Source organism: Sorex araneus, chromosome 3, assembly GCF_027595985.1.
Source record: "Sorex araneus isolate mSorAra2 chromosome 3, mSorAra2.pri, whole genome shotgun sequence".
NCBI classification, from domain to species: Eukaryota; Metazoa; Chordata; class Mammalia; order Eulipotyphla; family Soricidae; genus Sorex; species Sorex araneus.
Window position 1 is genome coordinate 220268700 of NC_073304.1, and position 27317 is coordinate 220296016.

The 27317-nt window shown below is 43.2% G+C and overlaps 1 protein-coding gene across 3 annotated transcripts in view; it reads left to right on the forward strand.

The window, feature by feature from the left end:
- Positions 1-5583: 5583 nt before the first annotated feature.
- LOC129403284 (leucine-rich repeat-containing protein 37A3-like) overlaps positions 5584-27317 on the forward strand; it is a 49569-nt gene continuing 27835 nt past the window's right edge. For 2 of the 3 annotated variants that reach the window (XM_055129923.1, XM_055129926.1), the window contains exons 1-6: positions 5584-5938; positions 6827-9398; positions 13086-13157; positions 15718-15789; positions 19523-19594; positions 20716-20796. In XM_055129923.1, coding sequence (XP_054985898.1) covers positions 5605-5938; positions 6827-9398; positions 13086-13157; positions 15718-15789; positions 19523-19594; positions 20716-20796 — 3203 coding nt within the window. In that variant the 5' untranslated portion in view covers positions 5584-5604. The remainder of the gene's footprint in view (positions 5939-6826; positions 9399-13085; positions 13158-15717; positions 15790-19522; positions 19595-20715; positions 20797-27317) is intronic. The other variant, XM_055129924.1, reaches the window with a different exon arrangement.

Below are 27317 nucleotides of genomic sequence, written 5' to 3' on the forward strand. Positions count from 1 at the left end.
AGTCTCAAATTTGTCCTTTGTGGAATCTGTGAAAAATAATTACAGCAATTACCCCCAATGTATAAACGTAGAATAGTTTAGATTGTAGAGAGTATTTGATCCAATTCTTCTTTCTCAATTGCTTGTCAAGCAGAATAGTATAGTGGTTATAAATTTCAGACTCCTCTATTTAAGTACTAACTGTCCCTTTTTTTCATTTTTACTTTTCTTGTTTTTTTGGGCCACACCTGCTGATGTTTAGGGTTTACTCCTGGCTCCTCAGTCAGGGACCACTGCTAGCAGGACTCGGGGAACCATATGGGGTGCCAGGGACTGAACCTGTGTTGGCTGCATGCAGGGCAAATGTCCTGCCCACTGTAAAAGCACTCTGGCCCCTCTGTCAAATTTTTAAAAGGCAACTGAAGTTCTTCTATTCAGATATGCAAAGGTATTTCTAAGCTGTAATTTTCTGAAAAAATTGACTTTGTCATTTAGCTTAACTTATGGGCAATATAATAAAAGTCAAATACTTAAAACATACCTAGAATTTAGCAATGGACAAAATATTCCAATTATTGCTACTATTTTCCTACTGAAGAGAAAACATAACTGAAATCAGATCAGGGTTGGTTTTCAGCACTGACATATTGAGTGGCTGTGATCCTGTGTAACAACCAACTATGTATTGTGAACCTTCACGGTGATTCTGCTGGGGCCAGGAAGACAGCTGAGAGGCCTCGTGCACATGCTGTGCATGTAGAAGGCCAAGGTTGGATTCCTGGCAACACATGAGTGTCCAGGAGCAAACCCAAGTACACAGCTCGGGAGAAGACTCTAAACACTTCTGGGTGTGACCCCCAACAACAACAACAACAACAAATAGTGGTCATACTATTTAAGATTTTTTTTTGTTTGTTTTTTGGGTCACACCCAGCGATGCTCAGGGGTTACTCCTGGCTTTGCACTCAGGAATTGCTCCTGGCAGTGCTTGGGGGACCATATGGGATGCCGGGGATCGAACCCGGGTCGGCCTAGTGCAAGGCAAACGCCCTACCCGCTGGGCTATCGCTCCGGCCCCTATTTAAAATTTTTGAATTTTCTCCTCTTACGGAATTTTAGAGTGCGATGAATATTACTGGCTATGCCCAAAGGAAACTGAATAGTCAGTAGTGAATCCACAAACAGAATTGCTCTCTTTGCTCTATAGCCCTGCGGTCTTCATCATCATCACCATCATCCTGTTGATTGGCTATTTTCTCGAGCGGTCTCAGTAACGTCTCCATTCATCCTAGCCCTGACATTCTATCACCCTCTCTTTACTTGTCCTTTCCAACGGTGCTGCATTGGAGACTCTTTTAGGGTCAGGGGAATGAGACCCATCATTGTTACTGGTTTTCGCATATAATATGCCACAGGGAGCTTGCCAGGCTTTCCCATGCGAGCAGAAAACTCTCGGTAGCTTGCCAGGTTCTCTGAGAGGGAGAACTAGGCTATTAAAAAGATAATTTTACATATCTTTAAGAATACTCTTTTCAGAAAAGTGTGGTTATGGTCATCTGTTTTAGTTTCTTTTGGTTTTAGGATCATATCTGGCAGTGGTAGCTATGCTACTCCTAGCTCTGTGCTCCGGGAACCATCTGGTGCTGGGATCAAACTGCAACCTGTAGTCTGCATAGCATGTACCCAGCCTAGTGAGATCTCTTTTGAGCCCAACTTCTTTTAATATCTGCACTGAAGCCTCAGCGCTTGGTGAGGTTTCCCTGACTCCCTAGCACCCTGCTCTACTTGTCTGTCTCCCATACAACTGGAGAGTCCTTTGGTACGAGAGACATCTGTGCTTCTGATACTCCCAATCATATGTTGTTTGGAGGTAGGAGACCAAGTACATTGAATAAATGAAAAGGAAATTCCCTTCTTCTCCAGGAACCCCTGAACCTCCAGCATTCTAGATGTTAACAGTTCTGCAAATATCTAAGGGAAGAATTTTCATGGGGCTGGAGTTTTAGAACATCAGGTAGTAGCTCTTGCCTTGCACGCAGCCAACCAGGGTATGATTCCTGGCATCCTATATGATACCCTGAGCACTGCCAGTAGTGATCCCTGAATGCAGAGCCAGGAGCGCTGCCAGATGTAGCCCTGCAGTCTTAGAGGCAGAAATTTTAAGTTGTCAGAGACCTTATATAGTTACATGAGTAGACTCTGGGTTGGCTTCAGCCTTGAAGTCTGGGCAAGTCTTCTAGTAAAAGTGAGTTCTTTGGTCATCTAGTAAAATTTCTATCAACTATAAGAACCTTTAAGAACCAATGGGGGCGGTGGAGCAGGTGGGATCAATCGCACAACATAGGGCACGCAACCAACCCGGGTTCGATTCCCAGCATCCCATATGGTCCTCTGAGCACTACCAGGAGTAATTCCTGACTACAGAGCCAGGAGTAACACCTGTGTATTGCTGGTGTGACCCAAAAAGCAAAACAAACAAACAAACAAAAAAACAATGGGAGCTTAAGCAGATGGTACTGGAGCCAAGGCACCTACCTAGCATATCCCTGGCACGGCATATGGTCCCCTCTAGCACCACCAGGGAGCACAGAGCCAGCAATAGCCCCTGAGTACCAGAGGATATGATCCCCACACCCAAATTATAAAAGAAATAAAAGAAGTGGGTTGGAGAGATAGCTCAGCAGACTGGGCACATTCTTGGCATAAAGGAAGCATAGTTTCAGTTACAGCTCAGCACGGCATTGCCAGGAGTGACTCCCAAGTACTAAGTGGGTAAAATTCTTTTTTTTTGGGGGGTCACACCCAGCAATGCACACGGGTTACTCCTGGCTCTGCAGTCAGGAATTACCCCTGGCAGTGCTCAGGGGACCATATGGGATGCTGGGAATCAAACCCGGGTTGGCTGCGTGCAAGGCAAACACCCTACCTGATATGCTATCGGTCCAGTACCCAAACTGGGTAAAATTCTTGAACACCATGAGTCTGACCCCAAAACAGAGAAACAAAAAGAACCAAACTTAATGTCTGCATTGAAAAGGAAAATGTTCTTATTTTATGATTTAAAACTAAAATTATTGGAGGGGCTGGAGTGATAGCACAGTGGGTAGGGTGTTTACCTTGCACGCGGCCACCCAGGTTCGATTTCCAGCATCCCTTATGGTCCCCCAAGCACCGCCTGGAGTAATTCCTGAGTACATGATACAGGATAACCCCTGTGCATCACTGGGTAACTGAAAAAGCAATAAATAAATAATTAAATTAATTAATTAATAAAATTATTGGATGTATAAAGGAAGTACACACCCAGTATCATTGTGCTCTACCTTCATAGAAAGAACATTTTAGACAATAATTTTGAATTGGTCCTTGTTAACTTTATTTCAGAAAGTGGTAAAATAGCTGTGGAATATAGGCCTTTGAGGAACTCACTGTTGCCAGAACTGAAGGACTCCGTGATATAATTCAAAGTATGTGAAGAGAAAAATGTAAGGATGACATACATTGGATGGCTGTAATTCAGAATAAAGAGCAGATTTTGGAAGTTTTTAGCATATGTAGTCAATTCTATCATCCGCAGAAAACTATAAAACTCTAAAACTGTATTTGAGGGAATTTCTGAAGTTTTTCTGAAGTCCTGACCCTTGGTTCTAAACCCTTATTTGAAATTTGGAGAGTTCTGAGTGCCCTCTGAGTTCTGTCAGACAAATAACTTTTTGAACTCCCCTTAAAAAGAATCCTAGTGATTTGGGGCCTTAAATGTGATTATGTTAGAGCATTTGAAAAGTTACGTTTTTTTTTTCAAGTACTTAGAGCTCAGCATCTCATGCATATCTTACATGAAATATTTTATGAAAGAACCTTTCTGTTAAACAATTGCACTGTGTTGCAAATTAGGAATTAATTTACTAATTTCCAGGAGAACACATGAATGCACTATTTGAATGTGTGTTCTAGTGATGGGGGTGTGGAGGGGGTGGAACAAAATGTGTTTCATATCATTGGTAACAAATTTGGAGTTGGATAAATGTAATTAACTTGGCTCATAGTCAGAAAATTTGTTTCCAAGGTTAGGGAAAGAAAAGGAGAGAAAAGGTGGTTGTGTTCCTCTTGTTGAAATTTTTTTTTCTTTGTAAAATAATTTTTTGTGTGTGTGGGGAAGGTAGCGTGGCTCACACTTGGCAGTGCTCAGGAATTACCCAGCCTGGCTCTTTGTAATAATCACTTGTTGTATTGCTCAAGGGACCAGGTGATGGTAGGGAGCAAATTCAAACCTTTCTCATGCAAAGCATGTGCTCAATCTTTTGAACTATTGACCTAGGTTTGAAAAATAATTTTTAAAATAGTTTAAATCAAACCCATCAAGAAAACCTCAAACGCCCAAAATTGGGTCTTAAGAAGATTAGCTTATGAGTCTGAGACACAGTTCGTCAGGCTGAAGCATGGACTGTGCGTGAGGGAGACCTGGGTTTGATACCTGCCACTGCATGGCCTCCGGAGCACTGCCAGGAGAAACCTCAAACACCTCCAGGTGTGGCCCCCAAACAAACAAAAAACATCCACCTTACTATGAAACATGAGAAGACATTTAGTTCTAATGCCAAAGAATTCAGAAAACTAACATCCATCCCTAAATGAGGACTCTCTTGGAACCAACTCCATTCAAAGGTCTCTACTCAACTAGACCCTGGGAAGTAGCCCCTTCTCATAGAATGTTTATTCTAGAAGTCTGAGATAATGAGAACTGAAATCCATGAGAAGAAGGACTGTGAAGAAAGTTAAATGGGTGCGAGTCACAGTATTGCAAGAGAGCCTTGTTACATTCTGACGTTAAGGTCTTCAGTGGTCTCTCCAGGAGTGCTAGACAGGCAGGCAGCCCTCTAGAAAGGGGCTTGCTACTTTTTCTCTATGAATTAATGTTGAGCTCCATGCAAGAAAGGGGGATTTGCCCCAGGCCGGTGTAAAGGAGTGTATATGAGTGTTCATTCGTTTATGGTCGGTCTCCCAGAATAAACTGTCTATGGCCGCAGAGCCCTCCTTCAGAAAATTTTGGGTCAGTGATTCCATGCTATCCCCTCTCTCAGGGACTGATAAATAATCAGAGATACTGAGAGTTTAAAGGAAATGAGAACATTTGGGAACCCCCATCCATCCTAAGTAGTGCTCCTTTTGCAGGTTAGCTAGCTTTCTTGGAAGCAGGATGGCCCAGGGGAGGAAGAATGTGTCTCGGATTTCAGTAGTGAGGAGGACGCACCAAGACCACCACAACTGGACTAGTACTGTTGAATTCGCCAGTGTTCCCAATGGGGGACACACTGTTCCTTCCCCTCCCCACCCCCACCACAGGGTTTGGCTCAGAGTAGTTGGCAGTCCCAGTCCTGTTTGGCTGGCAGGGGTGGGGAGGGGAGGCTGGAGTTGGGCAGAGGAGGTGGGAAGAGGACCTGATTGGACGTCTTTGGTGCCTTTCAGGGAGAAAGGAAAGCCTGGGTCCTGCTGGTTACCCAATAAGGGCTGCATCAAGGCAGCATAAAGGGGCTGCGGGGGAGGGGCGCGGGGTTGCTAAGGGTGTGTCGTTGCTAAGGTTGCACAGTGCATAAGGGCGCTCGCCCGCCTATCCTGGCTGCCACAATGGCTGGCCGCAGGGTAGGATGCCTGCCCTCTAGTCGCTTGGACTTGTCCTGGCCACGAATTTATATAATATCTGTGTTAATAGGGCGACCAGCGTGGCTGCTGGGAGCTCCGATCCTAACGCAGATTCTGCACCCCGTCCTGCTGATCCCCGACCCGTCCGTCCCCAAGCCCTGGATTTCTCCTTCCCGTGCTCCTGCACTTGAATCCCCTCATGCCCTTCAACCCCGGGCCAAGTCCGGGTTTTTTGATCGTTTCACCTCGACTGTTGGCCGGATGTTGTTCCCGCCGCAGAAGTTTAAAGGTTTCATTCCCATCCGGGATGAATACTCAGGTAAAGGGTTGCCCTCTGCGTCCCATCGATTTGCCCTTCCACACCAGGGATTGAATGACCAGCCGGCAACACATCAGAGGCTCCCAGTTGATCCAATGATAAGATGGACTCAGGATCAGAGTCCACCTCTAGCTTTGTCTCCTAGAGGGACAAGTACAAGTCCAACTTCAGGTCTAGATCAACCTGAAGATCAGACATCTGAAATGCCTGCTCCACCTCTAGGTGGACAGGTTCCAAAACTACTAAACTTTATTATTTCTCCTGCAAACAGGAGGGAGGGTCTAGTTAATGTTGGGTCCGGAGCCGCAAGAAGCAGAGACGGGCCAGTCTTGCAAGACAAAAGTTTATTCAGACCAACATGCGGGGGCTGCACCTCTAGTAGATGCAGCGGTTTGTGCTAGTTAGGGCAGCCTTTTTATAGGGCTTGTGTCCTCCAGGCCAGTCACGTTAGTCACGTAGCCTCGCCCGGAGCCACTATCTTGGGATTCGTGTGTCTGGAGACATTCTTTCATTCTTCTTGCCCTTCGTCAGGAGTTACTTTCTGTAGAGCCCTGGGACCGGAGTCACTATCTGGGCTCTGTGTCAGGGGCCGGAGTCACTATCTACTGGGCCGGATTCACTATCTGCTGGGCCGTGGGACCGGAGTCACTATCTGGGCTCCTTGTTCTCAGCAACTCCTTCTGTGAGCGGGTCCCTATCTTTTAGGCACATACGTGAATTCCAGCCCAACCGACAGGCAGATGTCAGGATGTATGTGACAGGACCCAGGCATAGTACATTATTATATACAGTTCAGGGTCATAAGCATGGTTACAGAAGCAGAACAAAGCGAGGTTACAAAGGTCAAGAGTGGGCTTTAACACAATATAATTTCTTTTAACTTAACAGTTGGAACTCCCAGAAAATCTAAGAAACCTCATCATCGACCACAACAGATGCAGGATGAGGACTTAGATTCCAGTATGGATATCTTTTATCCCGAGGGGAGAGAACCCTTGGATGTACTGGGAGATTCAGAGAAACACCCACAGATCCCTCACAAGACTGAATCCTTTTCACCCCAGTCCCAGCATCCAGAACCCTCTGAAGAGCTAGAACAGCTTCCCTTTAAGGCCCTGGAAGCTGAAGTTTCAGCAAGCACACAACAGACCCCAGCTGCACTTCCAGGATCTCCTGAGGAATCGAAACCTTTAGTTCAGGACTTAGATTTGCTGTCCAGTACCCCTGAAGAGGGTGATACTGCTTCAGTCCTGCCAGAAATCCTAGTTCAGCCTACATTGGGTCCTGAGGAAATGGGGTCTTCAGTACCTCAGGAGGTGGAAGCTCAGTCTTCAGAGTCAGGTCTGAAAGCTCAGTCTTTACTGCATCATCAGCCAAATGAACTGTCTCCAGTCCAGAAAGAAGCCCATCTTTCAAATATATCTACTGTCATCATCAAACCTGCCTATCTGCAGATTACCGGAACTCCAAGAGTCAACAAGCAGGATGAAATTTCAACCCAGCCAGAAACCCTAAGTCTAAGTCACACAGGAGAGACCCGTGAAGAGAATGAACACTCTCTAGCTCAAGAGGTGGCCCAGTCTCAGCCTCTAGAGAGCCCTAAGGGTGACTCTGCCACACAGCAGGAGGCAGTGGCTCAAGCTCCAGAGATCCTTGAGGTGACTGAATCTTCTATCCAGCAGGAATCCCTAGCTCAGCCTCCTGAATCTTCTATGGAGTTGGAAGCTCAACCATTTCTTCATCCTGCGGAAAATCTTCCAATTCCAAATCAGAATGGAACTTCACACTTAAACTTGCCCCATGTCACTGCTCAGCATTTGAGTGTGACATTTTCCATTTTTTCAGAGGTTGGTGATGAGGTTGAATCTTCTCCAGTGCCACAGGAGGCCCTGGATCAGCCGTCTGAGCCATCTGAGGAATCTGTCACTAATCCACCTCTGCATCCCGAAGAGTTTATTACATCTTCACGTCACAATGAATCCCCAAGCTTAAATTTGACATATGTCAGTGCTAAACCTATTGGTGTGACATTTTCCATATCTACAGAGATCAGTAATGAGGATGAACCTTCAGTCCAGCAGGAGATGCAGGCTCAGTCTCCTGAGCCATCTGAGGAATCAGTCACTCACCCTTTCCCTCATTCTGAAGAAAATATTCCATCTCCAAGTCACAGTAAAGCTCCACACATCAACTTGCCCAGTGTCACTTCTAATCCTAAGGGTGTGACTATTTCTGAAACTACAGAGGTCATAAATGAGGTCAAACCTTCAGTTCAGCAGGAGGTCCAGGCTCAACCTCCATCCCAAGAGGTCCAGGCTTCATTTCCAGGCCTCTCTGAGAACATGGAATTATCTGGCTGGCAGATTGTATCATCAACCATTTCTGAAACACAGAAGTTCCAGAGTGAGATGGTAGCTCTACATTTGGGTCAGACTCTAACTCAGCTTTCGCCAGACAAGGAACCTGCTGAGAAAATGGAAATTTCTTCACCTGTGCAGGAGACCCTCACTCATCTTTCAGAGTTACCAACAGATATCGTTTTGGCTCAGGCTTCAGAGCATTTGGAAGGACCACTTTCAGCATCAACTCGGCATCCATCATCAGTCCGGGTCACGACTCTCACGGCAGAACCAAGTAGGGAGAGTAAAGCTTCTACGACCCTGAAGAAGACTACCGCTCCCACAGAGCACACTGTGACAAAACCAACAGGGAATGTGCGGACTCATTCAATCGCCACTAAGATTTCAGCTCTACCCAGTCTGGGGGTTTTGAAGACAGTACCTTCTCCAACCACACAAAAGACTACAGGTCAGACTTCTCATCAAAATCAACCTTCTACACACCAATATATAACTGTAACTCCGGAACGCACTGTGAAGACTAAACCCTCGACAACCCTGACAAGTACCAGTGCTACAGAACACTCAGATGTGACACCTATCACACCATCTCTGAGTCCTCATTCAAACCTGAGTGAAGTCACGTATCCACCTATAAACAAGGACGTTCCTGTCACTGAAGGCAGGTCAGTTACAGCTCCAACCATGCAAGAGACTGGAGTTCCGTCTTCAAAGGCCCCAAAGAAAGCTGAGGTAACAGTTTCAACAAGTACCACTCTGACAACCCCCACAGAGGGATTGCTGTCAGAACAGGGTCAGCATCAACACACAGATCTGAGTGAACAGACATCTATAACTTTGGACGAAACGCCACAACCAGAAACATCAAGGACAGCTTCCCTGACTCACTCTTCAGCCCTATCTTCTGGACGATCTACTTCCGAAAAGGCACATGTAGATTTCCCTGAGCAACTACAACAGAATGAACACATGACCTTCAACATATGTGAGCTTTGTACCTGCACAGAGGATACCCTCTCCTGCACCGGTCTCAGTCCAGAGAAGAGACTCCGTAGAGTGCCTGTGCCAGGGCCCAACATCAACAGGACCTTCACTATACTGTAAGAATCACCTTTCCTCTCATCTCTGCATTCTGCCTATTGACGTAGCAAGCCTTTGCTTCAATGTCTTCCTGTATCTGCCTCATCCCCCATGGCCACGTTAAATGATTCTCTCTCTTTTTTCATCTTTTGTCAGTCAAAAGATATCCTCATTCTTCTTATCTGTTGTTTCTTCTTCCCCAGTCTTTTGCTTATAATTGTTCATACTCTCTTTCCTTCACTATTTTTATCTCACCCTCAACCTATCCTTCATCCCATCAGCTGTTCATTTAATTCCTTAACCTTTGTTTTCTCTTTACTCCAGCCTCTTTTTTTTTTAACAATAGTATGTTCTCCTTATCTTTTATTGCTCGTGTCACAACGTGTGCTATGGACATGATTTCTGGAGCCAGACTACCCGAGTTTGTCATTTGTTAGCTTTGTTTATTTAGCTCTGTGACTCAGTTCCTTTTTCTTTACGTGGAGATTATGGTAAGTTTTCACCTCCTAGTATTTTGATACTTGTTCATTTTGATACTTATGAAATTAGTACCTTTAAACAACTTTCACATTAATCCCTATGGAGATGAGGCCAAGGTGGTGGAGAAGGGTTGATTGTGAGATCTAGCCAGCTCCAATGGCAATCAAAGTAATACTTAAGAAATCTATGTAAATACTTTGGGCCAGAGTGATTGTACAGTAGGTAGAGCATTTGCTTGCACTTGTTCCAACTGATCTGATTCCCCAGTGTCCCATAGGGTCCCCTGAGCACCACCAGAGGTGATTCCTGAGTGCAGAGCCTGGAGTAACACCTGAGTATTGCCGGGTGTGGCTCCCCACAAAACTATAGACTTAAATTGGGAACTAGCATATACATGAATGCTGTCTGTTATTGTTACTTAATCTCTCATTTCAGAGTTAAATTTTTTACATCGACTTTTCATAGAAAGCATCCATTTCCCCCAACCTAGCCACAAGAATATGTCATCAGCTCTTAAACATGATGCTGTTGGGGAGAAAGGGAATACACACAAAAGGAAAGGCAGCACCAACAGAGGCACAAAAATGTACAGTGTCTCCTCAGTTGGGGAAAGCTGCAGAGAGCTGACATGGAGCAACTTTAGCTGGGAATTAGAGGTTGATGGTAATTTGTTAAATCAAGTGTGTGGGGGTGGGGGAAGGGAGAGTAAAGTCTAAGAAAAAGCATAGCTCTAGAAAGTTCTGGGATTTAAAAAACAGGCAGACTAATAAATATCTGTTAGAGGCTGGAGAGGTGGTACACAGGCTAAGGCATTTGTCTTGTATGTGGCAATGGCAGCTACCATGGTTTGAATCCCAGCACCACGTATGGCTCCTGATCATCATCAGATTGTGGTTCCTGACCACTGCTGGATGTGCCATGCCCTGCAAAAAAAATTGAACTGAGTTAGGAAGTAATGAAAATATGCTTGTGAAAAATCTGAAGTATCAGGTATGGGGTTTGAAATTTGCATTGTGAGGTATAGAGTGCTATTGAAAGTTTTCAAGCAAGAGAGATAAATAAGAATCGTTTTAGATTCTATATGTAGAGAAATCTAAGAGGAAAGTCGGTTGAAAAAAGACCAAATGTGCTCTTAATAAACTCTAGGAGTAAAGTGAGAAGGGGCTGAATAAGCGATTGTAGCAAGAGTAGAAAAACATCCTGGATGGGGGAGAGAGCTCAAAAGGCTGAGCACAGGCTGTGCATGTGGGAACCCAGGGTTTGATCCCTGGCACCTCATGGTTCTCTGAGCACCACCAGAGTGACCCCTCCAAAGCACTGAGCCAAGGGTGGTCCCTGAGCACCAGAGGCTGAGCCTCCCCAAAGCCCAAAAAGATACAAAGAAAATCCTGAGGACATTACAAAGAAAGAACCAATCAAAGTTAGTAACTGCCCAGTTGAGGGAGAAGGAAGGAGAAAAATCCAATATGATTGAAGTTTGTGTTCTTATTGAGAGAATGATAATGGTGTTAAGGTGGAAATATAGTAGGTAGGAGGGACAGCCAGTCTGATGAGACACACTGAGTTCCAGGCATTTTTTTTTAAATATTTATTTAATTTTATTGAATCACCATGACAAAAGTTACCAAGCTTTCAGGTTTAAATCCCAGTCATATAATGACCAAACCCCCATCCCTTCACCAGTGCACCTGTTCCCCCACCAAGAACCCCAATCTACCCCCCTCGCTCCTCCCCCGCACTAAAGTGGCCAGTGATCTTCACTTTATTCTCTCTATAATTTGGATACATTCAATATTTCAACAGAGAACTGACTGTTATTATTTGGAATTTTCCCCCAACAATCAAACCTGCAAAAAAGGAACCATTTGATAGTTTGTATTCCATTGCTGAAAATGAATATTATAGGATCTCGCGCAGCCGCTTTCGCGTCTAGGCATCTTTTTTAGGTTAAAAAATGATTGATGTGCTTGGCCTATGAAAAACGGTGCATGTTAGGTATGACTTATGTGTTTGGAGATAAGTAATATACCTGTGAAACAGTTACTAATCTGTGCCTTAAACAGATCCCTCAACTTGTGGCCTAGGCATCATAAAGCAGCCAGAAGATTTGATGGAAATGTCCACTAGGTTGATGGCACAGGTTTCTGTTTCAACATTTTCACCTGAAAATGTGTGCATAAACTTATTAGGTTTATATTTGGATTATATACATGTTTGCAGTTGATATACACATGTTGCTGGGGGAAGTTGACAAAACTAGATTCAAAGTGATCCACAGAGTTAGTGGTTAAAACTGAACTCAGGGAGCCAGAGTCACAGCACAGTCATACCAAGGGCTCTTGCCTTGCATGTGGCCAACCCAGGTTCATCCCAGGCACCCCATATGGTCCCCCTCCATCACCACCAGGAGTTTAATTAAAAATTATTGACACAGAAAAAAAATGATAGACCCTGAGTCCAGAGCCAGGGGTAAATCCTGAGCACCATCCCCTCCCCCACCCCCACCCCACACTCCCACCAACTGCATTCATCTATACATGTGTAAATTCATGAACATATTCTCTTTGTTACAATAGGTCAGTAAAGTTAACAGGATAATGCGTGAAAATCCCACTTTCCCACTCTACCACCTGTGTGACTACCGCACAGTAACTCCTGTTACCATCTTGGGTTTTCTTCTACTCTCTTTCCTGTGCATTTTCCCCGCACTGAAGGTCATTCTTTGTGATTTGTTCTTTTCCTGGTGAAGTATGTTGAATATATCTCTCCTCACTAGTCCCCCTCATTTTCTCATTTCCCTAGTCTCTATCTAGAAATTTCTACTATCTCGAAATTTCAACAGAGAACATTGACCAAAATCTTTGGTGGTCTCTGGCAATATTTTTAAATATGTATTTGCTGGTAATTTTATTCATTTCTCTGTATAATTATGAAATTAAACTTTCTCTATTGATTTACAGGAGGAGTTACAATAGGTGTGAGCTTGGAAAAATGACTTACATGCTAACTAGCTGGCATTATTGAGCTACTCCAGGAATTAGGAAGTTCAGATTGTGAGATATTTCAATGTTTGACCAGTGGCCCCACATCATGTCTTTAGTTGGGCAAAATGGGAAGCTGATAGCTGTGGAAAGAAGCTGGTGTTTTCTGTGTTTCCATGATTCTTTTACTTAGCCTGTTCATTCTTTTCCTACCTTTTCAAGACTGTAAACTGTGTTTCTTCACAGGAATTTCCAAGGAAACTCTATTTCTTCCATTGATGGAAATACATGGAAGGCATACCCTTGGGTTGAGAAACTGTGAGTATATTCTCTCCAAATATGAATATTAAAAAATAATTGCACCATAAATCCTCCTTAGTGGGACTGGAGCGATAGCACAGCAGGTAGGGCATTTGCCTTGCACGTATGTGGTCAACCAGGGTTCGATTCCCAGCATCCCATATGGTCCCCCGAGCACCGCCAGGAGTAATTCCTGAGTGCATGAGCCAGGACTAAACTCTATGCATCGCCAGGCGTGACCCAAAAAGAAAAAGAAATCCTCCTTAGTATACAATTTAAGATTAATACCTCTGATAAAAGGTATTCTCCCCTCATGTCCCAAAACAACCTCTGTTAGTTATAATGGTTTTTTTCTTTTAAAAATTTTAGTTTACCAAGATCCTATTTAAAATGTCTTTTTGTTTTCCATTCTATAACAAGTAGAGTTAATTTTATACACACACATACATATGCATATATAAGAATCAGAAAACAGACCACCAAAAAATGATTGATAGCAGTTATAAGGTTTTTTCTTTGAGTATATTAAATATCGCATGCAATATCTTTAGCCTACTTCTCCCTCTGGGAGAAACTGGCAATCTTCTGAGAGTTTCCTGCCCACATGGGACAGCCTTGCAAGCTTCCCATGGTGTATTCATATGCAAAATCCAGTAACAAGCTAGATCTCATTCCCCTGACCCTGAAGAGCCCCCAGTGCAACACTGTTAGGAGGGCCGAGTCAAGATGGACTTCTAAGATCTCAGGGAAAGGTCGAAATGAGATGTTACTGAGCCCACCCGAGAAATCGATGATTAACGGGATTTTGTGATTCGTCATATTAAATAATACATATTGGTATATCTAACAACCACCTGTATGTCTAACAACTAACTTCAAATTTTTGATGAAAAACCAAAAGTTTGAGATGTCTATAGTAAATGCAATGTGAAAAGTATCTATGGTTTCTATTAGAGGCCAAATGAATGATATTGCTAATCTGTCATTGTCGGTTGACATTCATAATGTGAGAAATGACCATTTTAGGGCCAGTGCGATAGTACTGCGGGTAGGGTGTTTGCCTTGCACGTGGCCTACCTGGGTTCACTCCCCAGCACCACATAGGGCCCTCCAGCCCTGCCATTAGTGATCCCTGAGCACAGAGCCAGGAATAAGCCTTGAGCACAGCCAGGTGTGAGCCAAAATCAAAACCAAAACCAAACAAAGACTGTTCCAGTGTGTTTATTTTCATCCAGTCTATGAACCTTAGACCTAGAGAGAAAGTCTACAAATAGAAATCGCTTGCATACTTTGCTAAGTGTTAAAAAAGTGGAAATTCTGGATTTTTTTCTTTTTCTTTTTTTTTTTTTCAATTTTGCTTTAGGGCCACACCAGTGGTGCTCAGGGGTTACCCTTAGCTCTGAAAGGTGGAATTTTCTAAACAAAAGGGGACATTGGAGCAGGGAATCCAAATCACAATTGGTAAGAACTGTAGGTTTCCATCATGGGAATCCCCCAACAGACAGTAAGAGCTTTCCAGTTCTGGGGCCAGGGATGGTGGCAGACAGTGTGGTGAGACGCCCTTTGACACTTGATGGGAAGGGAAGCCGAATTTCAAGTCTTTGTTTGAAAATCTTGGTTAGCTTTCCTGTCCTCTGGTCCTGCCTGTCCAAGACAACCCAAGTCCATGGACCAGGACAAACTCTGCCTCTGGAAAGGCTTCTTTGCTTTGCAGACTGCTGATCAGAGTTTGATCCCCAGCACCCCATACGGTCCCTTGAGCAGCACCAGAAATGATCCCTGAGTGCAGAGCCAGGATTAACCACTGAGCACTCCTGGATGTGGCCCCAAAACAAAACAAAGCACCAAGTAAACCCCAAAATAACAAATGCTCATTAAAGTCAGGGGCGTGTGACAGAGGAGGGTGTGATTGGTAGGGCCACACTAGGGTCCTCTATGAAGCTGTGTTTCTTGTAAGGAATATGTCTTGGGGCCTTTGCTTTACTGTTCTTTCGTGTTGGGGGGTGCACAGCCACTGGTTCTGGGCTCAAAGTTTACTCCTGGGGGATCATATGGTTGCCCGGGCTGACCCAGGTAAGCCATGTGCAAGCCAAGTACCCCTCCCACTGTACTATTGCTCTGGCCTCAATAATTCTTGAGTGTTTGTCATGTGCATTTTGTGCTCATTTTAATTCCCAGAACAAAAAAAATTAATGGTGTTAAGTTTCAAAGGGTTTTCTTTACAGACTTAATTTCATTCTTCATGGGGTATCCAGAGTAATGTTTGGGAAGAGAGGAGGGAGTGGCAATTCTGTGGTTCTGGTGTCACCCAGAATTTAGATCTGACATTTTGTGACCTAGAGAATATGCTTTGTAGAGGTTATTTGGTGAGAAGAGTCAATAGCTATGTTCGTGTGCATGATGGATAGATATCAGTGAGGAAAAAGCAAAGAGCCTAAACAGAGATCACTATCCCCAAGTTAAATAAGAATTGGGATCTTTAGAAAGCACCATTATTATGTGTAAGAATTAGTCCTATGTAGTAAATAGTCATAGTTATTTTGCATTTTGGTCCAGAAATAATTTTTCCATTTCTCAGAATCCTCAGTGACAATTCTTTGACTGAATTACATAAGGATTCATTTGAAGGCCTGCTATCCCTCAAGTACTTGTAAGTTAATCATTTATTTATGAGTTTCTAGATCTGTTGTTTATAAAACAAAGGGTGTACAAGTTAATCTTTTTTCTTCCAGCAATACAATTCTATAGTTTTATGATTCTAGCATTAAAAACCTTTCATGTCATTTCTGGCACTAAATTACATTTGCATGTACATATATATATAAATACATATATGTACATATATAGAAAAAACTTTAGGCTTACTCTTCAAGCCCATGTTCTCCCTGGATCATGTACTTTTCTTACTTGTCCCCATGACTCTTTGCTTTTTCTTCTCTGGAGAATTCCAGGTTATCTCGTGAACACATTCTTTCTCTTTCCCACCCCTCACATCTAAGAAAGTTTCTTTCAGTATAAACTATCTTGCTTCACAAGAGTTTTTTTTCAAACTTTACTATATAAACCTAAAGTAAGTGCTAATTTACCATCTCCTCTATGTCCATGTAGAGTTCCTTTATGTCCCCTGAATCCAATCCAACACATGGTCCTGTTTTACATAGCCCATTAACTTAAGAATTGTTTTTGTCTTTAAACTTTAATAATAAATGAAAAGTACTTATATTTGCATCACCCATGTAAACTTAACTTAGAGTGCTAGTATACCATCTCCTCTATGTTAATATAGAGTTCCTTTATGTCCCCATGGATCAAAACCAATGCATGGTCCAGTTTTACATAGCCCATTAACTTAAGAATTGTTTTTGTCAGCTGGGGAGATTGCACAAATGTTGAGTGTGATGCTTAGCAACAGGAGGCCCAGGTTGGTTTCCCAGCAGAACGAGGTTCTGGGCTCCGCATTCCCTGACCCCCCAGTAATGTCCCTGAAGTAGCCCCTGAGCACTACTAAATAAAAACAAAGATCTATGCAAATATGTTCATGTTTTTATTTTTTAATTTTTACTTATTTATTTATTTATTTATTTATTTATTTATTTATGTATGTATTTATTTATTGTTTTTTGGATCACACTCAGTGATGCTCAGGGGTTCCTCCTGGCTCTGCACTCAGGAAACTCAGAAATTACTCCTGGCAGTGCTGGGGGGACCATATGAGATGCCCGGGATCAAACCCGGGTCAGCTGCCTGCAAGGCAAACGCCCCACCCACTGTACTATCGCTCCAGCCCCATGTTCTTTTTTTTTTTTTTTAATTTTGTGTATGAAGCAAGACAGCTTTTATTAAAACTTATTTAGAAAGATGTGAGGGAGAGAAATTAAGAAGTATGTGTTCAAGAGAGAACACAGGCTCTCCAGAGTGGAAATAAACAAGCAAAGGAACAGAGAAAGAAGCAGGTGAGATATTCAGGGCTTGAAGAGCAAGCCCTGAGGACTTTCAGGAGGTGCTTTTATTCAATTCTTCCAAAAGGGTTGTTCTTTCCTGGAGTTTTGCATACTAAAATTTAGGCTGGGTGTTGTCACAGGAATGTCTTGCACTGTTGATGTTCTCTTTATAATCTCATGGATTCTTGTGTAACTTCTTTTCTGGGGGGACCAGCCTTTTCTGGGTGGGGCCTTGGATTTTTGCATCCTGGTGGTACCTCAGTTTCTCTTCCAAGAATTCAGGATTTGCATTTCAAATGATGTGATCATCAAGCCCTTGAGTTATTTTGGGGCTAGGGAATTTCTTCTTGAGTATTATTATTCCCCCAAAGTACATCTGCCAGCCTGCACCAGCAGGAAAGGGAAGGCAGTCCCAACCTCATCACAGGCATCATGGGTCCACTGCCTGTCCCTTGCAGGAAAGAACTTAAAGAGGTGCAACAGTGAAGCAGGTTAGTTTTTATTGAATGAAACGTGCTGAGGAAGATGTGGGAGGAGAGAAAGGAGGGCGATGTTGGAGAGAGAGCACCGGCTTTTCCAGAGTGCAAGTGAATAAGCCAAGGAACATAGACTCTACAAGCGAGACACACGGGAGAGCACAGCTTGAAGAGCAAGCTCAAACTATGCTTGTGTTTATAAACTTGATGTTTGTGTTTTTCTGCAAATGAAAAAAATCATAAAAATATGCTCTGCAAAATCTAGAATATTATTATTTTTAAATTTCTAGCCTTTATAGAAAACTTTAAAAAGTTGGCTTAATAAAAAAATTATTTAAAAAATGAAAATAAACCTGAATTATTGAACAAGAAAATAAAGAACTTGAATGCCATTAGCCCAGATTTTTTTTAAAAAAACTTTAGTTTTCTCATTGTGATTTGCAATACAACATTCTAACACCCTATGTCAGCATATTTCCAAATTATCTAGAACTTAAACAAACATTTAAATATGAAATACTTGGCTAAAACAGTGATTCTATAGCAGTAGTATTAAGAACATGGGAGATTATCACGAGGAGAGTTCTGTTGTAGGAATTGTTGGGCTATTGTCAGACAGACATCTTGGACAGAATCTTGTAAAAAGAGAGTAGGAGAAAGGTAGAACACAGGAAAAACACCACAATGCTCTCAGAATACCAAAAAAGAGGGTAGACACCTAGACCCAGGAGTTGTAAGCCAGGGCTAGCATGCAGAGCTCCCTCGTGCCCACCTGCGCTGGGTCACTCAGGCCTGCAGTAGATCACTTGGAGGGCCTGTTAACCCCCCACCACAGTTCCTGCTCCAGCTGATTTGGAGTAGGTTGATTGGAGAACAGGCATCTTCAATCAGCTCCCAAGTGAGACTGGTGTTTGAGAACTATTTGGAAAGTTAATATATGACGGTGTGCATTGTGGGTCAGAAAAGGAAAGCCTGGGACTGGAGTGATAGGACAGGGGTAAGGGGCTTGCTTCTGCACATGGGTGACCCAGGTTTGATCCCCAGCACCATGCAGGGTCCCCTGAGCCCCCCCCCCCCCCCCGAGTGATCTGAGTGCAGTCAGAAGTGAGCCCTGAGCACTGCCAGGGAAGGGAAGGAAGGCAAGAGGAAAAAGAGGGATGAGCTAGAAGATAGTTATACGCATCTTGGTCATATGTGAAAGAACTTAAGTAGAATTCATAGATATAAAACAGTCAACTGTAATCAAATAAAAATTCAGCACTGTGATGATTTTGTTTGTTCCACCACTGTACAATGAAAGCAGTGAAATTCATGGAATATTCAGAAAATATAGAACCAAAAATTCAATTTCTATTATGATAGAAAAGTTTAATTCTAGGGGCTGGAGCAATAGCACAGCAGGTAGGGCATTTGCCTTGCATGCAGCTGACCCGGGTTCAATTCCCAGCATCCCATATGGTTCCCCGAGCACCGTCAGGAGTAACCCCTGAGCATAGCTGGATGTGACCCAAAAAAAGCAAAAAAAAAAAAAAAAGTTTAATTCTAAATTAAGTTCTGGCTGAAAGGAGTAACTTCATTTCAATTATATGAAAATGGGCCATTTTTTAGCCTAGAAAGCAGCTAAATAGGAATGCATATAAACGTGAGATTATTCATATGAATATTTGAAATAATTATATTAAATATAGAATTTTACATGAAGATAAAAAATTGAACTCCATCTGTCATTGAGAACATAAAAATCACCGAATCAATTCTCTGCTCTGAGAAAAGTTAAAGTCCAATATTAGAACCAAGTAATCATACATTTTATTCATGAAGATTTGTGGTTGAACTGAAAGCAAGGTTAGGAGTTCTGGAACATTCAAATCTACTCATTCAATATTATTTTGACTTCTACTGGTTATTCCTAAAATTAGATATTTGGTAGTTAATTGAAGAAATATTTTCCTTTTCCTTTTCCTAGAGATTTATCCTGCAATAAAATACAGTTTATTGAAAGGCGTACATTTGAAGAACTACCATATCTGCAGTATATGTAAGTTAAAAATATGCTTCATTATTTTTGGAATTTTTAGAACACTTAAATGTCAGATTCTGTTATTCATTTGAATATTATTAGAACATTATAAATAGCTATGAAAACTGTACAGCAAATCCATTTTGCCTGTAAGTAAGGATTACTATGAGAATTACTAGTCAGAGCAATGTGAACAATAGAACCGTGGCCCTCAACCAGGATGATTTTGTACCCACATGACCCTTGATAGTGCCTTGAGGGTTTTTTTTTTATTGTTTTAATTGTCAGATCTATAATGATGCTGTTGGTACCTAGTGAGCAGATGCCTCCAGATACACTGCTGAATAGCTACAATGCACTGGACAGCCCCCCCATAACTATCCAGCCCCCATGTGGCAGTAGTGCTGAAGTCATGAATCCCTGTTATAGAGAAATTAATTAAGTATTTGTTAAGCATTTGCTATTTTGTGTCTAATGCCCCCACAGCATCATAATCATCAAAGAATAAACCTTAAGCTTAGGTCTTCCACAGTGATGTTTAGCGCATAAAATGTTGTGGTTCTGTGAATTAAAAGTAATACTGGGTGTGACCCAAAAAGAAAAAGAATATTATTTCTTCTCTTCTTCCTCCTCCTCCTCCTCTTCCTCCTCCTCCTCTTCCTTCTTCCTTCTTCCTTTCTTTTTCCTTCCTTCTTCTTTCTCTTCTTCTTCCTTCTTCCTCTTCCTCTTCTTTCTCTTCTTCCACTTCCACTTTCTCTTCTACTTCCTCCTCGCTTTCTTCTTCCTCCTTCTTCCTTCTTCTTTCTTCCTCTTATTCCTCCTTTTTCTTCTTCCTTCTTCTGTCTTCTTTCTTTCATGTTCCTTCTTCTTCCTTCTTTTTTTTTTTAACTTTTTGGGTCACACTTGGCGACACACAGGAGTCACTCCTGGCTCTGCCCTGAGAAATTACTCCTGGTGGTGCTCAGGGGACCATATGGGATGCTGGGAATCAAACCTGGGTCAGCCGCATGTAAGGCAAACACCCTATCTGCTGTGCTATCGCTCCAACCCCTTCTTTCTTCTTTTCCTCCTTCCTTTTTCTTCTTTCTTCTAAAAACTGCTGCTGCTTTTATCTTTTTTTTCTTTGTTTTCTTTGGTAGGAATCTTAGTTGCAATTTAATCACCGAACTGAGCTTTGGAACGTTTCAGGCCTGGCATGGAATGCAGTTTTTACATAAGATGTAAGTCAAAAAGCAGATAAGTATACATAATAACACTGTGCATAAAAGCATCATGCAGTCATTATTGCCTGACTGGTATAAGGCCAGTGTGAACTCTAGTAAGTATGTCTTGAGATCCAGTTCTTTTTGTTCAAATGAAGAAACTAAGGTACAAAGAGTCCAAGAGATTTGCATGACACCTGGCATGCTTTGCTTTTTTTTATTAATGATTATTGGAGCGAGCACTAACAGAAACGTATTCGTTAGCATTGTCTTGTGATTCCCACTGGTACGGCGCTGAACTGTGAATGAGGCTTTAAATTCCCAGTTTAATTCCAACTTTGGTTCCTGTTCATGTGCAAAGTTCCTAACCACTTAAATGTATGCAACAAAGAGCCGGGAAGAAGTAAGTATAACAGTTTTTACTGGGAGTTGGCTGGGAAGGAGAGTTATGGATTTATTCCTAGCTGGTAGCTTCTTTTACATGGTGAAGCCAAAGGGTTCCTGAACATCTATCTTAGCATAGTTCCCTCCCTAATACTCTAGAACATTCTTTTGAAGAAAAAAATATATATGAATATATACATAAAGTGAATTCACTGTGGTCACTATAAAGCTTTTTTTTTTTTTTTTGGTATTTGGGTCACACCTGGTGATGCACGGGGGTTACTCCTGGCTCTGCACTCAGGAGTCACCCCTGGCGGTGCTCAGGGGACCATATGGGATGCTGGGAATTGAACCTGGGTCAGCCCCATGCAAGGCAAACGCCCTACCCCGCTGTGCTATTGCTCCAGCCCCGGTCACTATAAAGCTTTGAGCTGTGGTAAAAGGTGGTAAAAAGCTATGGTAAAAACACTCCATAGACTTCGCACCTGGCAGTGCTGGGATCCAGGATCACTCCTGGCAAAACTGGCATCACACTGGCCAGCTGAGCTAGAAGGCGGCCATGGGAGGCACCTGGAGTTCTGTGGTGTGGTGGGATCAAACTCTGGGTTTATACATGGCAGACATGTGCTCCATCTCTGAAACTATCTCTGTGACCCCAAAAGTGTTTGTGTTACATCAGAGTGAGTGAAAAGCATTCATCAAACATACATTGCTGGGGGCTGGAGCAATAGCACAGCAGGTAGGGCATTTGCCTTGCACGCGGACGACCCGGGTTCGATTCCCAGCATCCCATATGGTCCCCTGAGCACCGCCAGGATTAATTCCTGAGTGCAGAGCCAGGAGTAATCCCTGTGCGTCGCCAAGTGTGACCCAAAACGCAAAAAGCAAAACAAACAAACAAAAAAACCAAAAACCAACATTGCTGTTGTCTAATTTCATTATACTTACTTTTCTAATTACTCGTGTGTAAGAAGCGTGTGGTTCTATACCCTTTGGGTGAAAAGGTCCCTCTGATTTCTCTCTGATTTGATGTAACACAAGCAGATCAAAATTCAGATCAGAGGCTTAAAGGGAATTCTGTACTCAAGCGGAAGATCCTCCTTTCAGTCTGACTTTGAAAAAGGGTCTTCACCTGCTTGTGTTTCAGAAATCCAGTTTTACACAGCTTCCTGCAGATTAGATGAAGGAAGGGCAGGAAGGCAGCTCGGTGATTCTGCATGGGTATAAACCTGAGTTGATCCCCCGGCAGACAGATTTGATGAGGCAGGCGAGGGGTTGGAATGTGTCTGGGTCGGGGTCACGGTTCCTGCACGTGCCCACCTGTAGCAGCTCCCCTTCACCAATCCTTAATTGACTGACAATGTGGGAAAGAACCCTGAAGACCAGTTGTCTTTTTTTACTTTTTGGGTCACACCCGGCGATGCACAGGGGTCACTCCTGACTCATGCACTCAGGAATTACTCCTGGCGGTGCTCAGGGGACCATATGGAATGCTGGGAATTGAACCCGGGTCGAACACATGCAAGGCAAACAAACGCCCTGCCCGCTGTGCTATCTAACTCCAGTGCTAACTGTGCTAACTCCAGCCCAGACCAGTTTTGTAAGAAGCAGGCTTTGAGATTATAGTCACCTCAGTGCCTTTAATGCCACATTTTTACTAAGCATTTTATTATACCAAGCATCACAAGAACCCCAGTTTCGGTATAGTTTTGTAGGAGACAGTGGGGGCAGGGGGAAAATGGCATCTTAGTTCATAAAAATTAAGACATTCAAGAACATTCACAGAGTGCCATTTCTTCTGAGTGTCAGGCCTATCTATATGGAAGAATAGAGCAGGGTGTTTGTCACCAAGAACCTTGAGTACTGGAAGAAAGAAGACAGATGCTGGTGGGAAAACATGAGAGCCCTACTGCTAGTGCAGACAGCAGGGTAACAAGATAGTGGGGTGACACTGGAGATAATGGTGGGTGGTGTACTGAGAAGGACTCATCATGAATGAGGTTGAGGAGACAGCTCAGAGAGCTGGAGCCTGAGCTTTGCATTGCCAGCAGTCACTCCCATTCACACCTCCAAATGTGGTCCCCAAACAATGAGAAGAAAACCCAACGAATTTATAATGGAGAAGGTGATGATTTACTTGTATTGCATATATTGAAATTTTACTCTCAAATGAGAGAAAAAGGTAATGAAAGAATCATAGATACCTGGAAAGAAATGATCATCCCAGTCATGTGATTTAAATAGAACTAACTCTTAAGATTAATTCAGTCACCTCAGCAGATTGTCATGGAGTCTGGGGAGATGGTGCACACTCTAGGTGCTGGAGTCCCAGGTTCAAGCCCCTGCACGACATGGTTCCCCAGCACTGCACCGAGTAAGCCCCAAACACCAAGTATGGCACTACCCACCCACCCCAGCACCGAATGTGTTGGGGCCCAAATGTGTTGGGGGGTGGACTCCTTTCTTTGGGGCCCAATCTTTCCAAATGACCAAGCTCATTCCTTTCACATACAATTTGCCTGCGTGATCAAAACTCTGTGTCTGGAGCGCAAGTACAGTGGGTGTGTGACTTGCCTTGCACATGGCTGACCTGGGTTCAGCCTCAGCACCCCACATGCTCTTCCTGAGCACAGCCAGGAGTAAGCCCTGAGCACCCTGCTATGTGTGGCCGAAAAACAAGAGGAAATAATGTTACATCTCTTTCCAAAGGCAAGGGATGCTGGTCCTTCAGTTAGGTCTTTTTATTACCTATCTGACAAATGACTGGGTTGATTGGAAACTGCGTTGATCATAATTTACTCCCTGCATTAAATAGATCTGGGGAAAGGTCGAAGTGAGAACCAGATAGAGCTCAGTGGGCTGAGGGCATGCCAGGTGTAACCCAAACCTAAGCACAAACAAAACAAAAAGACCCATCTGAGGTGAATTGATAAGGAATTAAAGGAAGCTGAACTCCAAACCTTACTTGCAAGATCTCAGGGAAGATCCCAACAATTTTTATACTCATAATTTTGCATTTTATTTATTTTGTTAAACAGAATTTTGATAAACTAGATGAAATTCAGGGCCCACAAAAACCTTAATTCTTCCTGGGTTCTGGGTAATTATCACTCAGTGAGTTTCTTGAATGAAACATCTATATTAATAAACATTGAGTGGTGAGTACATTATCAGTTGAATGAAAAACAGATCACCTTCAATATGCCATAATAATTTGTAACTGTAAATTAATAAATTTTCCATAAACTGTCAAAATATTAATAAGATGCCATTGTTTTTGAAAGGGTGATAATCACATCTCTTACAGATGAAATCAGGAATGAAGTATGTTATGGAAATCCTACAGTGTTTGCTAATCCTAAATGTTCAGTATCTCTTTTTTTCTTTTGTTTTTATTTTGGGGCCATACCTCCATGCTCAGGGTTTGTTCCTGGCTCTCCTCTCAGGAATTACTCCTGGCGGTGTCTGGGGAACCATATGTGATGCCAGGAATTAAACCCAGGTCAGCTGTGTGCAAGGCAAATGCCCTACCTGCTGTACCTGCTGTACGATTGCACCAGCCCCAACTATCTTTTTTTTCCCCTTCTGAATTTCAAGTGTTTCTTCATTCACCTACACAGGTCTACACTGATGACTTGTTTAAAAAATTCTTTTAGTCATTTCATCGGTACAAGTTCCATGATGGTAGCAACTGCAGACTTGACAAAGTAGAAAGGCGATGCCTTACTCAGACAGAGCAGTGGACACTCTGGCTTGTTTGTGGAACATCAGTATTTTGCCAAGACATAAGTACTAAGAGAGAACAAAGGAAACCCAAACCTTGTTCCTACTGACCGCTTGACCCCACTGTGGAGATTGTCAGTGAGGTGGGGAGCTGCACTGTGAAGGCAGACGGAGCTGGGGTCACAGCGAAGCCCTCACGCTCTCCCAGCCATATAGCATAATGGCCTGTCTTTAGATGAGTGTCCACACGAGAGCTTACTCTAAGGCATTGTTATCACTTTGGGGTATGTACTGAAATCCTGGCAGCAGCTTCTCACCGTTCAAAAGCTTCTACCTTAAAGAGGAAGACCGCTCAGGACCTTGGAATGGTTTAGGGGTGACTGATTTCTTTGTTATTGTTAGAAAATTAAGTTTGTCACATTCAGCAAGAACTGTCTCCCAAGTGTGTCTTTTCCTTCCCATCCTTATAGGGAGATATCTTCTATTTCAACTTAGTACTGCTGCTGGAGCACTGTAGGGGTCACACCTGACCATCACCCAGATGTGGTCCAGCTGTTCCCTTTAGTCTTCCGCTGCCGCCCCCCCCCCAGCCCCAAACAGGTTTTACCTTTCCTCCTCATCTTTATTGTTGCGAGATGTCTGAGGGTCATACACCCTGGCTGTGATGCTCATATTCAGTTGCGGTGCTCACCGGAAATCCTACATCAGGGCCAGGCATTTGCCCCCTGGGCTGATGTTTGCTAAAGGCCTCTGTGCTTTTGGGGGCGGGGAGCTCACACACACAGCCACCAGGGGTCGCTCTTCTATTCGTGTACAAGAACATTCTAAGAGCAGTGTTCACACCTGTGCTTGTCAGGGGCGCCACTTCTTGGCATGGTTCTTGTGCACCATTTCTCTTTTATATCAAAGATCAGCAAAGACCTTCGTTGCCTGAATTTCAAAGTGGATTCATGTGTCTCTTGGGGGTCTTGCTTTTCCTGAGACTGAACTCCACCGTGCCCACTGGCAGAGAGCCATCTGCTCAGCCACAGTGACCTGGGATGGAAGCCACTACAGGGTCTGTGGTCCCTAGCAAGAGGACAGTGTGACTCTGTCCCCAACTAAGTATCCATGTTCATTCAGGTATCCTGGGGGATTGGGGGACAGACATGAAGTCCACTGTGTGCACATCTCTTTTTTTAAAATATATTTAAAGAACCACGATTTACAAAGTTATTGAGAGTTGGGGTTTTGTTTGTTTCTTATTGAATCACTGTGAGCTACAGTTACAAACCTTTCATATCTGAGTTTCAGTCATACAATGATTGAACACCCATTCCTCCACCAGTGCACTTTCTCCACCATCAATGTCCCCAGTATCTTCCCTCTCCACAATCCCAATCCCCTCCCCGCCTCTATGGCAATGTTCCCCATACTCTCTCTATACTTTGGGGCATTATAATTTGCAATATAGATAATGAGAGATCGTCGCATTTGATTTTTTTAATCTACTTTCAGTACACATCTCCCATCTCGAATGATCCCTCGAACCATCATTGACTTAGTGATCCCTTCTCTATTCCAGCTGCCTTCTCTCCCAGCTCATGAGGCAGGCTTCCAACCCAGAGCAATATTCCTGGCCCTTCTCTCTACTCTCCTTGGTTATCAGTCTCATGTTATTTTATATTCCACAAATGGGTGCAGCCATTCTTTGTCTGCCCCTCTCTTTCTGACTCATTTCACTTAGCATGATACTCTCCATGACCATCCACTTATAAGCAAATTTTATGACTTCATCTTTCCTAACAGCTGCATAGTATTCATTGTGTAGATATACCAAAGTTTCTTTCACCAGTTGTCTGTTCTCGGACACTTTGGTTGTTTCCAGATTTTGGCTATTGTGAACACTGCTGCAATGAACACACAGGTGCAGATGTCATTTCTACTGTGCTTTTATGTACCCTTGGAATATATTACCAGAAGTGGTATTGTGGGCTCGTATGGAAGCTCAATTTCTAGTTTTTTAAGGAATGCCCATATTGTTTTCCAAAAAGAGTGGATCAGTCGGCATTTCCACCATGGTTGTTAGGTTTTAGGCATACAATATTTTGACACCAATCCCACCACCAGTGTTCCTACACTTCCCTTCACCAGTGTTCCTACACCCAATCTGCCACATTGACAGGCACATTTCAAGGTTCAGTGGTTATAGTTTATTTGGGGGGGGGCAGGGGAGTACACCCAATGGTGCTCAGGGATTACTCCTGGCTCTGTACTCAGGGATTGCTCCTCACAGGCTCAGGAGACCATATAGGTTGCTGGAGATTGAAGCCAGTTCAGCCATGTGCAAGGCAAGAGCCTTACCTGTTGGGCTGTTGCTCTGACCCAGTGGTGGTTCTTTAAGGCTCATGTTTTCAGTATTGAGCCTGTGCTTTGGGTAGAGAGCTATACCA